The sequence below is a fragment of the Paramisgurnus dabryanus genome, chromosome 12, assembly GCF_030506205.2.
Source record: "Paramisgurnus dabryanus chromosome 12, PD_genome_1.1, whole genome shotgun sequence".
NCBI lineage: Eukaryota > Metazoa > Chordata > Actinopteri > Cypriniformes > Cobitidae > Paramisgurnus > Paramisgurnus dabryanus.
The window spans coordinates 35,158,390-35,175,574 of record NC_133348.1 but is presented as its reverse complement, the minus strand read 5'-3'; the positions used below and the strand labels follow the sequence as shown (position 1 = coordinate 35,175,574).

The 17,185-nt window shown below is 38.5% G+C and overlaps 2 protein-coding genes across 9 annotated transcripts in view; both read left to right on the top strand.

Annotated features, from left to right (window-relative positions):
* Window positions 1–3,579, top strand: part of LOC135745481 (apolipoprotein B-100-like) — a 58,919-nt gene extending 55,340 nt beyond the window's left edge. Inside the window, 1 exon segment of the mRNA XM_073816318.1 lies at window positions 1,308–3,579. Coding sequence (XP_073672419.1) covers window positions 1,308–1,439 — 132 coding nt within the window. The 3' untranslated portion in view covers window positions 1,440–3,579.
* Window positions 3,580–5,309: 1,730 nt separating this feature from the next.
* On the top strand, window positions 5,310–14,064 carry ccnk (cyclin K). 8 transcript variants are annotated; one of them, XM_065263731.1, is made up of 11 exons: window positions 5,310–5,465; window positions 6,130–6,401; window positions 6,534–6,615; window positions 7,500–7,631; window positions 7,714–7,819; window positions 7,920–8,004; window positions 8,233–8,405; window positions 12,639–12,841; window positions 12,933–12,966; window positions 13,047–13,115; window positions 13,436–14,064. In XM_065263731.1, the coding sequence occupies exons 2-11, from the start codon at window positions 6,202–6,204 to the stop codon at window positions 14,008–14,010; spliced, it is 1,659 nt and encodes a 552-aa protein (XP_065119803.1). In that variant the 5' UTR covers window positions 5,310–5,465; window positions 6,130–6,201; the 3' UTR covers window positions 14,011–14,064. The 8 variants fall into 8 exon arrangements, with proteins under 8 accessions (XP_065119803.1, XP_065119809.1, XP_065119808.1 ...); XM_065263737.1 differs by having other exon boundaries at window positions 5,312–5,465; window positions 6,120–6,401; window positions 7,947–8,004; window positions 8,236–8,405; XM_065263736.1 differs by having other exon boundaries at window positions 5,312–5,465; window positions 6,120–6,401; window positions 7,947–8,004.
* The last annotated feature ends 3,121 nt before the right edge of the window (window positions 14,065–17,185 follow it).

Sequence of the window (17,185 nt, the reverse complement as noted above, 5' to 3'; positions counted from 1 at the left end):
AAATAGCCTGAGTGTAAGTAACCCTAAAACTTTTGAATGGTAGGAGGCTATTTAATGATACAAAAGATAGTTGGACAGAAACATTTATATCAAAGCTCTATTTGTAATTGAATAGCAAGCTTCATACTGTGTATTAGATATTAGCATACTACATCATATACTCATAACAAGACCAATAGCTGCCTACATACTTGTATCTATTGCATGTTTTTCCCCTTTTTTTAACACGTGAACCTGAATTTTCTCATCCGAAGTTCAGTTTGTGTTGCATTTCATCTTCTGTTCTCTCTCACATATGGTGTCGTCATTGGAAGCTGTGACTTGACGCGAACTAAACCCGCACCTCCTTCTCGTTTTCTGAGTGACAGCTCTTCTCTGGGCGCTGTAATGTTTATCGAAATATCGGAAATGTGTTTCGAAGCCATATCATCGTTATTGGAAAAAATATATAACATGACATATATCGATATACAATTATTGTCCAGCCCTAATTCATTTCTTTGAAAGAGAAATATGCTCATCGACTTTTTCAAGTTAAACACTACTGGTTGTTCGCAAACATGCATCATTGAATCAGGAATAAAACAAAAGTTTCAAAAAGCAGATTAATCCAAACCAAACCACGCACGGGCACGTTTGACCCCCAAATCCTTGTTTGTTTGACTAGTGTGATCGCTCTGTATTGCGCCAGGGCCTGGTTTGGTTAATCGCGCACTGGCTGGCTTGCGGAGATGTAATGTGATAACAAATCGCGCCAGAGTGCGTTTTTAAAGGAAACCCGTCAATTGCACGACCACTCACCTTTGTAAAACCTTCTGATTCACGCAGCAGGGTAACATGAATGTCTGAGCTGCACACACACAACACAGACCAACTAGGCAATATGATGGCATGTGAGAGGGCTGTGTCTCATCATGCACCAAACGACTATGAATCAAAAACAAAGACTTAACATTACGATGGGTTCCAGTGTTAAGAGAGTGTTTTACTTCCTGTTTTCTTCAAAACAATCGCATCCTTATGATGAAAGCATGCCTGGGCTTGGGTCAATAAAAGTATAGTGTAAGCGCTTCTGGGGGAGGCGGGAGGGGGGACAATCATGCTGGGGCATGGTTTGGTTTGGAGAGCGCCCTAACCCATTTGTCAGGTTTTGTTAACTCGAAACACACTCTGCAACTCTGAGGTTGTTTAACTTGCTTTGTGCAACAGGCCACGTGTCATTGAATGAACTGTTTTTGTTATGTCTACTGTATGCTGATATAGAATCACAGTATCTTAAATCATTTATTCCATGCTGTTTATTTCAGATACGGCCCCATATCGCCACTCTTCGCAAATACACGTACGGAAAACACATCCTGGCTAAGCTGGAGAAGTACTACATGAAGAGCGGCTCAGACCTGGGGCCCATCGGGGGGCCCACCAACGGCCTCATGTAGGGGGCTCCCACCTAACCCTCGCCCCCTTACCCTCAAATCACATCTGCTACGGGCATCTCCTCTCCACCGTGGAGTTCAGTCACACCCTTGAGGGGTTTTACCAAATAAGAAAGAAAATAAAGTGGGCTTCACCTTAGAATGCTGTGACATCTGACCATGCTAACCCTTAGCTGTTCCCGGTGCAGCCGCTAGCGTCCCCCAACAGTGAGTGCATGGTCCGTAAACTGTTTTCTGGGTAAAGCACAACACTCTTGTTTATGATGTAATTGATGTAACTGACTGTTTACTTTTTCTTTTCTAGTAAATATCTTGTACATTTTTTTTTACCTTGTAAATTCTCTGTAGAAAAAGAAACGTTTGCCGAAAACTTACAAATTCTTACAATTTACACCAGCAAGTGACTTTATAAGGCCAAACTTGGTGATCCTTTTTAATCGTTTTTCCTTCTCTCTTTAGTTTTTATATCCAGACTTCTTATTAGCAGTTAGGGAGCGTGGCGCATTTAAGGGCCCGTTTTGGCACATGCCAAAGCTGTTGATGAACTAAACCAGTCAGCTAATCTCTAAGAAACTTGCTCGTAGATGACCACTTCCGTCTGGCCATTGATTTAGCTTTAAGAGCTTGAATGGTGGTTTGGTGTGCCGGCAGTCCCTCACGTGTGGACCTTTTCACAACCAAGCGTTGTTTTAGCAACTGCTCCATCTTTAGAGTATTTGAGTGTCTGTCGATGACCAAGACCTTCAAATTGAAATCAGAACACGTTTGGAATCAAACGAGGAGCACAGCCTTGGGTTGTACCGTACCGTGATGGATCGTTAAGACCAGGAATCATTTTTTTTATTTTGGAATGGGGGTACGTGAGGCTTGGGGGTGGCTGGGTTGGGATATGGCATGCTTTGTCTGGATTTAATGTTTATTGGAATGATTTTTCTTTGTCATCATGTTTGTGAAACATCTATCCGTCTAGAAGTTTTTTAAACACTGCCCTAGAAACGATATGGTTATGTACTGATTATCATCTCTTTACATTGTAATAGCTTAGGCGAAGTGTATAGCATCTTTATGTACAAGTAAATATTAAATCGTTGCTCTTTTTTCGGGTGGGGTAGGGGGCAGCGCTCGAGTTTTAGACAGCATCCGAGTGCGACCACTCTTGTCTGTGGTGCCATCCCAGGACTTTTAACTTTGAAGCGTTTAAAGCATAATGATTTTTTTCTTAAACGCGAGACGTGGCGGGAGGGGTAGACGTGTGGCTCGGTAAGTTAGATGAAGAATACACAAAGATGAGTTTGAAGAGAGCGGACGTCTTCTGCTACACAACTTTTCTGTATGGCTAGTATATTAATGGCTTTCGTTCTTTTGCTTCATATGAATAAATGTAGAATATGTGTAGTATATGTGGAGTTATTAAGTGTAAGTTTATTAGTTGAATAGAAGAAAAAAAAGAATCTAGTCGTGATGTTGGACAGGCCTTGCTAAATTGCGTAGTGATTGCTTTTATTTTGTCTGTACAGTTGTACATTTGTAAACGTTAACGCTGTAAATGGAATGTCTTTTACACTTTCTGGGGAAGAAAAAATTAGCGAAAATGTGCATTTTGATGTGTGAATATTCATCACTCCTTTCCCCTCGAATATAATGTATACAGTTTTCTTTGAACAAGCGTTATTTTAAGGATAAAAATCTTTTTATGGCGTCACAATCTCAAGGTGGTTTTGTTTTTAATCCGTTCTTGGAAAAGGTCTGCCTCTCTATGTACCTGGAGCAGTGACACCTTCTGTCGGCATTGTCGTTTCGACATGTGGCAGTTGAATAAAATAATTAAAAATTCATGAATAAAAATAAACTATCTTTGGTCCTACCTGCTACCATGATGGAAAATCACAGGACACGACAAGAATTATTTTTGTATAAAGGAGTGCTGTATTTTGGAGCAGCCACTAACTTGTAAGCGAAATAATTGTAAAATATTGTCAATTATATAAATATGAACATATGAGTTTTGTCACACTGTCAAAGTCATGTACATTTTCAGGTGGCCTTATGTACATTTCCAGATGTTAGACGAGGAGAAAAGAATTCATTTTTTTTGAAGCAGAATTGTGACTATGTATGATTAAACTGTTCTTCTAACATTTGATTTCTGTGTCCGACTAATTTATTATTCTTTCTCAGTTCACATTCATGCTGCCACAAACTTTCTGGGTTGAACTTAATTAAAAGCGTTTGTCCCTAACTACCATAAATCATTTCAGTTCATCTCTCAATTTGGGGAGGCAGGATGAGACCTGGAGAGAAATCAAGCTGATATAAACATGGTAGCTGGTTTTAAATTATAATGCAGTTGTATGTGTTCAGCTTATTTAGGCATTAAAAACCGTGAATTATTCATCATTTTATGAGCATTCTGTGATTTAATATGTCTCAATAATAACAACTGCTTACAGCAACCCGGTATATCTGCCATCTTTACACAACATTTATTATTGCAGGTACATCCACACTGCAGGTACCACAAAACAAAGGTTTCGAGGACATTTCCTAGTTAAATTGTAAACAAAAATCATTGAAATCTTATTTGTTATCTATGAATTAAAAACGGAGACAACTTTTAAATATTTAAAATGTTTGTGGAGGACAGGACACCAGAAAATTGGACTGTCCTTGATAAACTGGGACACCTGGGGGCTCATTTATAAAGCGTGCGTACGCACAAAACGGGGCTCGAAACGTGCATACGCCAGTTCTTACGCAAAGGTTGTGATTTATAAAAAAAAAACTTAATGGAAGAATGGGCTTGCAGGGTGTGATCTGAGGATGATTTACGAATGCACACTTGCAGGTGATGTGTGATTTATAAAGGGAACATTGCTTTGTTTTATAAGTCTTAAAATGTTTTGGGGGGATACCATTTTTTGCGTTTGTGCGTACGTAGAGTTTTATAAATGATGCATTATGGCACATATGGCACCACCTGCTGGTAAAAACGTTGTAAAAGCAACAACTCTAAACATTTTACACTTTTTACAATGTAATCGCAAAGGTTTTTCTTAACATTATGTTTTAGAAAAATAAATTATTCAATTTAGGCCATTTAATAAAAGTGTATTCTATCGTTTAAGTTTTATCTAGGGCAAACAGATTACTCTATCGCCCCATTAAATTATGCATTTTTTTAAAAATTATGCACATATTTTTATTATATTTGTCTAAAACAGACAAAAAGTAGGGAAGTAGTTCACTTCACATTTGTGATCACCTCCCCCTAGTGGTGAACAATCGGATTTTCGAAACCGTTATGACGTAATGAGGCCTCGTTTGCTAAACTCACGTGAATTGGCCAGTTTGAAACACGCTCTTAACCAATGATTCGAAACAAAAGATTCATAAATGTTTCGAGGCTTTGTGAAGCAGATATTATTTAGATATAATACAGATGTGGAAAGATTTGCTACCTTTTCACGACAAAAGAACCCAAAATTTCTCTTTCTTTATTGTACAACCTTAAAAAGCATTCAGTGCAAGCTGGTGATTTCTGTAGCTCTTAAAGTGATAATTTGCTCACCCTCATGTTGTTCAGAACCTGTATATAATTTCTTTATTATTTTTGATATTTTGATAAAGAAAGGTAAGCACGCAGTCCCCATTGACTTCCATAGTTGTTTTTCAACTGAATAGGCACCATCAACTGTGAAGTTACCATCATTTTTCAAAATACTTATTTTATGTTCATACGATTAAATCATACCGGTTAAGAACAATAAGTGACTAATAATGACAGAGTTTTTATTTGTTGATGAACTATCCCTTTAGTCCCTGTGTGGTCAGTACGCCACAGTGTACTGTCCTCCAGGCCTGCAGGTGGCGATGTGAGTTGATTTATTGCAGCAGGCCGCAGCAGAAGGAGACGCGCTGTAAATGGCCACCTCCATCTCCTGAAAACGAGACCAACAAAGATTACACGGAAAATGAACGTCGACTTTTAATGAATCACTGAGATCCTGAATTCTGTCATATATTACAACGGTAAGATGATCGATTTATAACAGTAATAACGAAATCTAATATGAAGAATGAGTTAAAAATTAGACGGTCGTGCTCGAGCGCAGTTAACAACGCGCTAGTGTCTCTGTTTATTGATATCAATGAAAATCGATAAACTTATTTTATTCCTCAAAGCAGTTTTATAAATATTAAAATCACATTTAGTGAAATAATATTGCCAAACCCGCCGTATTGTATTACACATTTGAGACCAGAGACCTCAGATCCGAAAGTAATGTGATGTCACTTGAACTCTTAACATAGGTTACATAGATCTGCTGATATTTTCTCATTCGTGGTTAATGTGCCATGCCAAAATGCCTTAAAATAACAGGATCGTAAATTATTTACCTTAGTGATGCATAGTTATTACATCTAATGTTTCATTTTCAAACTTGAATAGCATGGTAAAGTGGTGGTACCTGATGGTAATCACAAGGTGGGTTTAATAAACCTTTCAAGAACTGTCTAGTTGCGCACAAAAATCAAAAGAATAAAAAATACATATATTTATCTGATTTAAAAAAGCAATATTTGGTTAATTTTTTATTATTTTTTTTACTAGATTTTTTACTAATACAAAAACTATTACTTGCATGTCTGTCTACTAAGTTAAAATGGCTTTGATATGTTCAGTGTTTTGTAGACCCTGCACAGGGATTGCTGTCCAGTGGACTTAAAGTCCAGTTTGGTGTCAGCATACACATCCTCCAAAGTGATGGACGGCAAGGAAAACTCCAATGCCACTTCTGGAAGTTTTGCCACAAATCTGGACCACACGAAACCATGCTGGTACTGGGATAAAAAGGATCTAGCCCGCACTCCATCCCAGTCCGACGGCCTCGACCCGGCCACAGAAGCCCGTTACAGACGAGAGGGAGCCAGGTTCATATTCGATGTCGGAACTCGTCTGGGACTGTATCCTTTTGATGCTTTTTGCGCAATAATATATTTGATTTATGACTGTTTCATGGTCACAATCTCATTTCATGATTGAGTTTAAATACTTTCAATGCTGTTTTTTTACAATCCTTAACCATTTTGTTTTAGACATTATGATACGTTGGCTACTGGAATAACATACTTTCATCGTTTTTACATGTTTCATTCTTTTAAACAGTTCCCAAGATATGTAAGTAAATGTCTAATTATTATTAAGTGTGTTAAGTGGACATCGTCAAAAAAAAAAGAAACGTTTTCATGCAAATCAACCGGCTACATGGAAAACTGCGGTCACACAGAATTTGGAGATTTGTAGAGTACACTTCTCTATGTGATTTTTATCTACTACATGTGAAGATATGTTTCTCGCTAAACTGTGAAAGGTTTACGTGTAACACAAAATTGGGTAATGGGCAGTGCTGTACCTATGTTTTATGCATTTATATGACTATAAACATTATCAGTTTATTTGCATAATAGGAGTAAAACTGCATGTAAACACACTTATTGTTAATAATTTCTAATTACAGAAATGTTTTTTTGCAGAAAGCCTAAGAGCCAATCAGTTTTTAAGGGAAAATATTATATCATTTTTACAAGATGTAATATAAGTCTCAGGTGTGTCCAGAATGTGTCTGTGTCTGAAGTTTCAGCTCATAAAACACCACAGATCATTTATTATAGCATGTTTAAAATGCCCCTGTTTGGGTGGGAGGAAAAATAGCACTGTTTTCATGTCTGTATCTTTAAATGCAAATGAGCTCCTCACTCCTTTACCAACACAGTGAGAGCGCTTGGTTAAAAATAGATCAGATTTTTGTGAATACAGTCTGAAACAATAGTATCAGTGGGCAGGGTGTTATCAGTGTGATGTCACATTACACATTCTGCTTTGATTCTCTTGTTAATGAGACTGCTTTGGTTTAATGGGGATTTAAAAATGAGCATGTGGATTTTGTCATTGTAGGGTTGTTTTGTTCATACACTGCCACTAAAGGTGGTTTTTGCACAAAATATGCCCTTTGAAAGAAGCAAAATATAGACGAAGTCATATGTATTGGCTCTTATTCAAAGGTTACTGGGGCTTGCTGTCTTTTCTTGGCTGGTAAAGTGGAAGAAACCCCTAAGAAGTGCAAGGACATCATTAAAACAGCTCGCAGTCTGCTAAACGATGTGCAGTTTGCCCAGTTTGGAGACGATCCGAAGGTTTGTAACCCCTTGCCACACAATATCAAGCAATCTTGTAATATCCCATCTGTACTGTAACATTTGCGTGATGTCTCTATAGGAGGAGGTCATGGTCTTGGAAAGGATTTTACTGCAGACAATAAAGTTTGATTTACAAGTCGAACACCCGTATCAGTTTCTCCTGCGCTATGCTAAACAGCTAAAAGGTACTGTCAGGTTTTTAAGTTTCACTTTAAGATGAGTCCATTCAAGTCAAGTCTTAATTGTGCTTTATGATGATTTATTTCATAATATACTCCTTTAAAGAAGATCACTCGAGGAGTTGTTTTTCAGGTGATAAAAACAAGGTTCAGAAGCTTGTGCAGATGGCCTGGACCTTTGTCAATGACAGGTTTGTTTAACTTGGATTCATTTTGTTTTGCTGGCTTAGTCCAAATAATATTCCACACAGTTCTAAGTGAAAAAAAACACAAGTATCCTACTCTCCAAAGTAAATTAAATTTTGTTTTTTTACCTTTGCATTCTTCTTCCTTAATAAGCAATAACTTAACTTTAACCAGGACATTAAAATACAGCTTAGCATTTTTTAATGAAATGTTGTTGTGTTTGTTTGCACCAGCAGTCTCTGCACAATGTTGTCCCTACAATGGGAGCCAGAGATAATAGCAGTGGCTGTCATGTACCTCGCCGGCCGACTCTGTAAGTTTGACATCCAGGAGTGGACGTCCAAGCAGTCTTCTCGCCGGTGGTGGGAGCAGTTTGTACAGGACGTACCAGTAGAGCTGCTGGAGGGTAACTGACTCAAATCAAATGCAACACAGTATTTGATAGAGGGCGGCCACAAACTTATTTTAGGAAAATCACAGGGACTGGACTTTATTTGGGTAATCTGTGTATTATATTGCTTTTCAAGACATAATTTAAATACATTTGACTAAATTAAAGGTGCCATAGAATGTAAAGAGTAGATGAATAATTAAGAGTTACAGTCAAGATGTATCTCCCAACATTAAATTAAGTACAAAGTTGTTAAAATGCTAAAAACAAAGTTGTGACTGTTGTGTTAGCTCCAGTGATGTTTTTGGCAGCCCTTTTAGTTAAGTCTTAGTCTTTTGGACGAAAATGCTTTTTAGTTTTAGTCACATTTTAGTCACTTGTAAACTTGATGGTTTTAGCCAAGTTTTAGTTGATGAAAACGCAAAAAGGTTTTAGTCAAGTTAAAAGTCAATTTTAGTAAAAAAGTAAATTAACATTTTAATTTAGGTTAAAAAGTGCTGTGTATTTAAAGCTCTACTGTGTACTTTGAGTTAATTCTTAACAAAAACCCATGTTTTCTTTCAAAAGTATGTGGTCATTCATGTATAATTACTTCCACCCCACTAATCAAAGTATTCTCGTAAGTGTAGAATCTGCTATATAAAATGCATACCGTCGAAGCGCTCTCTGGCTGAATCCATGTTGTGCCTCCATCTTTGAAATACATTCGCCGACGAGGGACATTCCTGAAATTCAAGCTCCACCTTTCGCGCTTTCTCTCTACACTCACGCTGGCCGATAGCTGAAGCCTCCGGAGGTTGCATGTGTAGGCGGTATACGTCATCAAGACAGTCTTATTTCAGAATATTAACAATTATAAAGCTGACAATTATTCTTAGTTAATTGTAAATTGATGTAATATGCGTATGACTTGCGAATGTAATGCTCAGTTGATTTAAATAAACCAGGCTTGATGACGTATCCAGCCTGTGACCTGCGTAGCTGAATCCTTCGGCTGCGACAGCTGCAAACCGTGATGAACCTGTGATCTAATGCTTTGATTTGAAAGCCTGTTGAAGACATATTCTCGAGGACATTAAAACAAATCGCCAAGGAAGCGAAACGGGGATTTTAAACGACAACGTGACAGGAAAAACATCAAGACCAAAGTCAATATTGGAGTTAGTTTTCCAAGATGGGGCTCAAGGGACACTGAAGTTGCACTTTATATCTTCTCCACGGGTAATTTAGCATATTCGTTTACATCGATACAGTCCATGTTGTAAACTTGAAGTTTTATAGTTCCTTGGCTAACTTTAGCATGATTATGCATAACACTTGTTAGTGTAAACATGCATGTGGTTTAATGTGTTCGAACAGCCACACGCCGTCTCTCCGCACATTTATGTAATCTGAGGTACTGAGATAAATGTTTTTCATCTTTTCTGACCTCTAGCACAAACACACGGTGACAGCCCTATTTTTAGCCTTTCATTGATGAAAGCGTCTGATCTGCGCGTCTTTTGTTTCATTTTAAAAGCGTGTGAAAGTTGCGCGATCTTTTTTCACCGATATGAGAGAAAGCTCTTACATATACACGGACATGTAACGTTTACTTATAACATAAGCATTGGACTTTGACATAATGTCTGACATAATACTCTGATAAAAGCGTCTGATCTGCGCGTCTTTCGTTTCATTTTACAAGCGTGTGAAAGTTGCGCGATCTTTTTTCACCGATATGAGAGAAAGCTCTTACATATACACGGACATGTAACGTTTACTTAAAACATAAGCATTGGACTTTGACATAATGTCTGACATAATACTCTGATAAAAGCGTCTGATCTGCGCGTCTTTCGTTTCATTTTACAAGCGTGTGAAAGTTGCGCGATCTTTTTTCACCGATATGAGAGAAAGCTCTTACATATACACGGACATGTAACGTTTACTTAAAACATAAGCATTGGACTTTGACATAATGTCTGACATAATACTCTGATAAAAGCGTCTGATCTGCGCGTCTTTCGTTTCATTTTACAAGCGTGTGAAAGTTGCGCGATCTTTTTTCACCGATATGAGAGAAAGCTCTTACATATACACGGACATGTAACGTTTACTTAAAACATAAGCATTGGACTTTGACATAATGTCTGACATAATACTCTGATAAAAGCGTCTGATCTGCGCGTATTTCGTTTCATTTTACAAGCGTGTGAAAGTTGCGCGATCTTTTTTCACCAATATGAGAGAAAGCTCTTACATATACACGGACATGTAACGTTTACTTAAAACATAAGCATTGTACTTTGACATAATATTAGTTTGCGTCCATTTAAATCGTCATGGTTGCTTTTTGTATGTGATTTTAAGCGGACATATCATGACAATCAGACTTGATTCATGTTAAACATAAATCTGTGTGCTTTGATGGATCACAGGCAAAGGACATTACAAATTGTTCATTTTTTTCTCATTGCTTTTGCTTTGTAGCTACTGGAAGCCATGTTAACCTTGGCATGACACGGCCGGGCCACCGTACGAGTTAAAACGCGTTCCGAATGGGGGGGGCTAGAAAGTAATATTCAGTTGCTTGTCATATAGACTTTCACCGCTAGATGGGAGTAGATCTTACACAGTGGAGCTTTAATACTATTAAAATGTGCATTAAGGTTTTCCCTGAGGGCTTGCCGTTGTTTTAGTCGTTGTGCATTCTGCGCATGTCATAACAAAAAAGTTGAGCCTGATAAACCCCCATGTTGAGTTTGTGTGTTACGCTGAGACCTCACTTATAAAGTTGAGAAACGCGTGCCTTGCCTTGTTATTTAAATACACCACAAAAAGTATTAGAAATGGGTTTAGGTTTGACAAGTTGATACATGTAAAACCTTAAGCTTACCATGAAATGTGTCACAAGCCGAATGTCGAGTAAAATTGAATGTATATATGATATGTTAACAGCGTGACTTGTTAGTTACCTTTTAAAAAATATTAGCGTGATGAGCCTTCTGGTGCCGCTTGAGGTTGGTGGTATTCTTCCCACCTGATTTGTGGCCACATTTACCGTCGTCTCCCAATATGCATTCCGATTTTTCTTTCTGATGGACTATACTGAAAGTATGTCCATAAATCATCTTGTCATTTCCGTTTATTGGCGTCACCTCCACGGTCCTTCGAACTCGCCACAGCCGCAGGTGTGTTGTTGTGTGAAATCTGGTGTGCGTGCGCGGCATGGTGGTGGGCGCGAGTGAGACTGTGTTGACCCAAAACAAGGATAAGGAAGCGGCAGCATCGCTGATACTTTTTAGCTAAAAACAGACAGATTTCACGCAAAATAGGCAGAAATGACATGCATTGTGAACGTCAGACTTATAATCATATTCGTTACGTCTCGTCAACAAAAACTCGAAAGCGTCTCGTCATGTTTTTGTCACCTTAGAGCCATTTTTCCATAGAGATATTATTCATGACCCTTTCAAATAAGGTAACAATGGACAGTTTCATTCTAAAGGCAAATACTGTCTCTGGATCATTTTTGCACTTAAAGGGATAGTTCACCCAAAATGAAAATTCTGTCATTTACTCATCCTAATGTTGTTGTAAATCTGTATGAATTTCTTTTTTTCTGATGAACCCAAAAGAAGATTTTTTCATAAATAATGGTAAGCACACATCTGATTGTAACCATAGTAGGAAAAACAAATATGATGAAATTTAAAAGGTACCATCAACTGTGTGCGTACCATCATTTATCAAAATATCTTCTTTTGGTTTCTTCAGAAAAAATTAATTCATACAGATTTACAACAACATGAGGATGAGTAACTGACGACAGAATTTTCATTTTTGGGTGACCTATCCCTTTAATAAAGCCAATACCTTCTATGTAGAATAGATATCAGATTATAATATTTACTAACATATTATTTCAATGCATTTTTTGGCACCTTTAAAGCTGGCATGGCGTTTTAAAGTAAGGAAAGTGGTCTCTCCCTCTGAATTGGGAGAAGTGGAACGTATGCCTTTTATTATAGCTGTCAAATTTTCTTTTAGTACTATTTTAAAACCAAAGTATGTTTTGACGTCTGGGCGGCACAGATAGATACATTATTATCCATAAGGTTGTGTACATTGCCTGTGTAGGTGATGGGGAGGTGTGATGAGATCTCGTTGGGGAACTGTATGATGCTCTGATTGAGGATGCTAGAGGATTGAATGTCACACTTGAATGTATATTTTGAGCTTGTTCTTCATTTCCATACCCTTCAGACATCTGCCACCAGATCCTGGACTTGTACTCTCAGGGTAAGCAGCCAATACCCCAGCAGCCTCAAATTCAGGAGAAGGAGAAACCCCCACCTCCTCCTGTGGCCCTTCCCAGCCAGTCGGGAGGGCAGAACCCACCTGCTCAACCACCTATAAAGAAGAACTCCCCACAGGCCAGCCCACCTGCCAAGATGAAACGGCAACATGTACGTTTACACATTCACTATCTGCTCTGTTTAGACTTTATTATGAAGAGGAAACAATTTGACTCAATCACTCATATGTTTTGTTTTGTAGGTTTCTCCTAAAGAAGAACCCAAAGCTCCAACAGGTAAAACGCAGAAAGTGAAGGTGCTAATTGGTGTCATAAAACTTATTTTCCGTTACTTATATTTAATCTCTTTGTTTCAGAGCAAGTTGGGTCTAAGATACCAAGACTGGAGAGTCCTATGCCCCCTCTTCCTGTTTCTCAACCCCCGGGTAAGACTTCTACTGATATCAAATGACCAGTAGAAGCCACTAAAGAGTTTTCATGTCAAGCAAAGAATAAAGTGATCATATTTCTTGCAAAATTTAGGGTGGGAGCTAACAAATATCATGTTTGGCTCATGAAAACATCCTCTATATTAATTGTTGTAGTCCAAATTCTATTTAATTTGATTACAGTGTTTGCTTTTTACAATCTGTTTGTTAAACTGTATTTGCCCCATTTGTGGAGTTTTTCATTCAGATGAAGTTAAATTGCAGTTCTAGGCACATTAACCCAACTCATTCAGATCCTAACATCTTTCCTTATGTAGATCGCAAGGCTCCATCTGCCATCCCAGCACCGCCTGCTGAAGCAGAACCGGCCACATCAATCGACATCGACCCAGCACAGGGGCCGGCTCCTCCTCTGCCGCATGGAGCCCCGCCTCCTTTACCTCACCGCCCGCCTCCCCCACCCCCCTCCAGCTATATCATGGGAATGTCCACGTCCAGTTCGTACATGTCAGGGGAGGGATTTCAGAGTCTGCAGTCTATGATGAAGACCGAAGGGCCCTCGTATGCGCCTATGCCCCCTTCGTACGGTCTACCGTACCACCCGCACGTCTATCCGCATCAAAACCCTCCAGGCCCACCACCTCCATCCACTTACCCCCCTCCCAACCTGCCACCACCCACCCCATCTTACCCCCCTCCAGGTTACAACCCCAGCTACCCCCCTCCTCCTCCACGTATGCCACCAGGACACAATGTACCACCTCCTGTAATGGGCTTGCCACCTGCTGGGTACCCACCTCCGCCTGTGCCCCCTGGGCAACCTCAGGTGCCCCTTCCACCCCATGCCATGCCACCTGTGGCAGGAATGAACAGAGGAGCTTGGATGAGATGAGATGTTTTGTATGAATGTAGTTTTGGCAGTTAATAAAAGTTATTTTTTCCTCTCGGATTTGATTCTTTATTTCAAGTAAAATGTTTAGGCACTTAAAATGTGATGCTTATTTCTCCTTTTGAATACTTTCCTAATGCCTTGCCCTCCACACCCAAGTACAAGACTGTTAACAAGGTTTTCATATTTTTTAACTTGAGATAGAAATTAAAATGATTTATGTACAGTAGCCTACATTGGCTCATGTCTCTCATCTGATTTCATTGGTTTATGCTCTATAGTACATGGACCACAAAAGCGTCCAATCTCTTGTTAGTTACCTTAATAGTCTATAGCAGGGGTAGGTAACGTCGGTCCTGGAGTGCCAATGGCCGTTTCTCAATGTCAAGGATACTTCCTTGGCAGGACTAGTTCTTACAAGTCACTTACTTCAGAGGCTAGGCGAGGCTCCTTTTAAGCATTCGGAGAACACGTTAAATGGAACAGGCTAGCAAGTGCACATCATTGCGTCAGTGAAAGGTGTGCTTTCGGAGCTGCGCATAGGATTGTGGGTGATTTCAGCACCTGAACAGTGAAGGATACACACATGCATCCTTTTTCTGTACATGGGATATTTCTCGAACGAAGGACTCAGTCCTTGGCTGAAATTTCGAGGATCCTCGACATTGGAACAGTCCTTCGACGGACCTCGATGACGTAGCATCCTCGAAATTCTGGCTTCCAAGGATCCTTCCCTGACATTGAGAAACAGCTATTGTCATGCAGAGTTTAGCTCCTCCAGCTTTAACTAAGCACACCTGAACAATCAAGGTCTAAAGAGTCACCTGAAAACTACGGGTAGGTGAGGTTTTATCAGGGTTGTAACTAAAATCAGCAGGATAGCGGCACTCCAGGACTGACGTTGCCCACCCCTGCTCTATTACATTTGCCAGAGGCTTTTATGAAGCAACTTACAATGCATTATAAGGTATACATCAGTATGTGTTCCTTGTGTTTGACAAGAAAATGAAATAAAGGGCACTTCTCATAATTATGTATATATTTTTCTTTTTTTTAAACAAAAAGTATATATTACGCAATTCTGACTTCCTTTTTAAAAAAAAAAAGATTAAAAAAGTTAATTAATTTTATCTTCCTCAAACTCACGCAATTGTTAAATTTTCAAAATATGTCTACAATATGTCTACCATAGTCTCCTTGGTAGTCTAGGTTTATAGAGCAGCAAAGGAAGCCAATGTGCATGTTTTGAAAACATTAAATTACACATTAATTACAAATTTGTTGAAATGCTAAAAACAAAATTACACATTAATTACAAATTTTTTAAAATGCTAAAAACAAAGTTGTGACTGCTGAGTTAGCGCTACATTCCAATAAATGCTATATCATATGCTAGCGATTAGCTGATTAGTTGTTAGTTGTTACTCAAAATGTATTTTTGTCAAAATGTATTTTTTTGTTTTTCTAATAAGGGCTCAAAATATAAGGTCTGTTTACTAATGTGAGCTGGCATGAGCCTCAGAGCAGAGCAATCAGAGCAGAGCTCAACATTATTATTCATGAGTCATGACACTTTCAAATAGGGCAAAAATAGACCATTTAATTAAAATGACAAATTCTGGGGTTGTAAATGGACATGTAAAAACGTTTCTGGATAATTTTTGCACTTAATAAAGCAACATACCTTCTATGTAATTGTCAAAGAACAATTTAACATATTATGACAACACATCCTATGGCACCTTTAATCTGAGGTTTCATATTTATTATGGTTACACATGTCAGAAACAACAAATATAGATTAGGCCTATTTTATTTGTATTTTTATATTTTACTTTTTTGTGATGTCAGTGAAAATTCAGACTGGGCAAGTAAAATACTGAACCATCAGATTTCTTCCCAATCTACTCCAGCACTCCACTATATAACACATTATACTTAGCCTATTTAACAGCCATTACAAAAAACGCAAACAAAAAAAGCTTACTAATGCAGTTAGCAATTATATTATTGTTTGTGCTTTATTATTTTATGAGCAGTCTGTTTAAACTACATAAACTTTACGGATACAAGTTTGCAACTCTTCAGGTTAATATGGGATTGCCATGGAAAACAATGTCCCTGAATCGTTATGTGTAACAACGTGTCCCATAATGTGTGCATAAAACTGTTAATATAAGAATGCTTTCTTCCTCACACACTTACCGGTAGCCTGCCTGCATAATCATGCACATGTTCGCGTCTCGTTCAGGCTGAGCTTTGGCGCTTGAAGCGCGAATGATGCAGCACGAGTGTAGACAAACCAATCATAAAGCGAAATAAGTTAGAGAGGCGGGACTAAGGAAAGGTAAAGCCAATCATATTAGCGATGTGAATTTTGGAGGCGGGACTCATCTGTTAACCGTTTGTGTGCCACAAATAGCGCTATTTTTCTTTATATAAGAGTTTAAATCTCATTTAAATGATTCCTGAATAAATTCATGTTAAATTAAATAAGCAACAAGTAAAAAACACAAGAAACAGACAGACATCAGTTGTTATATGAATAAAGATCATATTTTTTTTTTTTTTAAAGCACCCCAGAAAAAAGGGCACTTTCTCTCCAGGAATAAAAAGGGCAGGTGCTCAAGCCCCCTTTGATGTCTATGTGTGCACGTGCCTGATACTTAACCAACAATACAAATTCCAGTGAAAACTAATGAAACAAAAAGAAACCAAAAAAATCAATAGTCTTTTATACACACCGGTATATAATACACCTTAAAAAATAAAGTACCCCACAAAGCAATACAGTGGCAAGAAAAAGTGTGTGAACCCTTAGGAATAAACTGGTTTCCTACAGTGATTTGCAATTAAATGTGATCTGATACTCATCTAGGTCCCAACCAGGGACGGACTGGGGCTAAAAAGCAGCCCTGGACTTTCTCCCAAATAGGGCTCATCATCCGGCCATTCGCCCCTAGCCGTGCGCAACAGACACAAGGATGTCCTGATACTATGCCACAATACTGTCAGACTATCAGACAAGGTTATTTAATATTTTGTCAATGTCATATTACACTTTTATGTATAATAAGGCTGTGAAATAATGAAAATGGCTAGGCCCTGTTAATTTTGTCTGTAAAACTTTCACAAACAACCACCAGGTCTTTGCCAATTCCACAATACTAAACACAAA

Coding starts and splice junctions, on each gene's coding strand:
- ccnk (XM_065263731.1), top strand. CDS start 6,202: ATGGACGGCAAGGAAAACTCCAATGCCACTTCTGGAAGTTTTGCCACA. Junction 6,616..7,499: donor TTAAACAGTTCCCAAGATAT/GTAAGTAAATGT, acceptor TCTTATTCAAAG/GTTACTGGGGCTTGCTGTCT. Junction 12,842..12,932: donor CCAAGATGAAACGGCAACAT/GTACGTTTACAC, acceptor TTTGTTTTGTAG/GTTTCTCCTAAAGAAGAACC.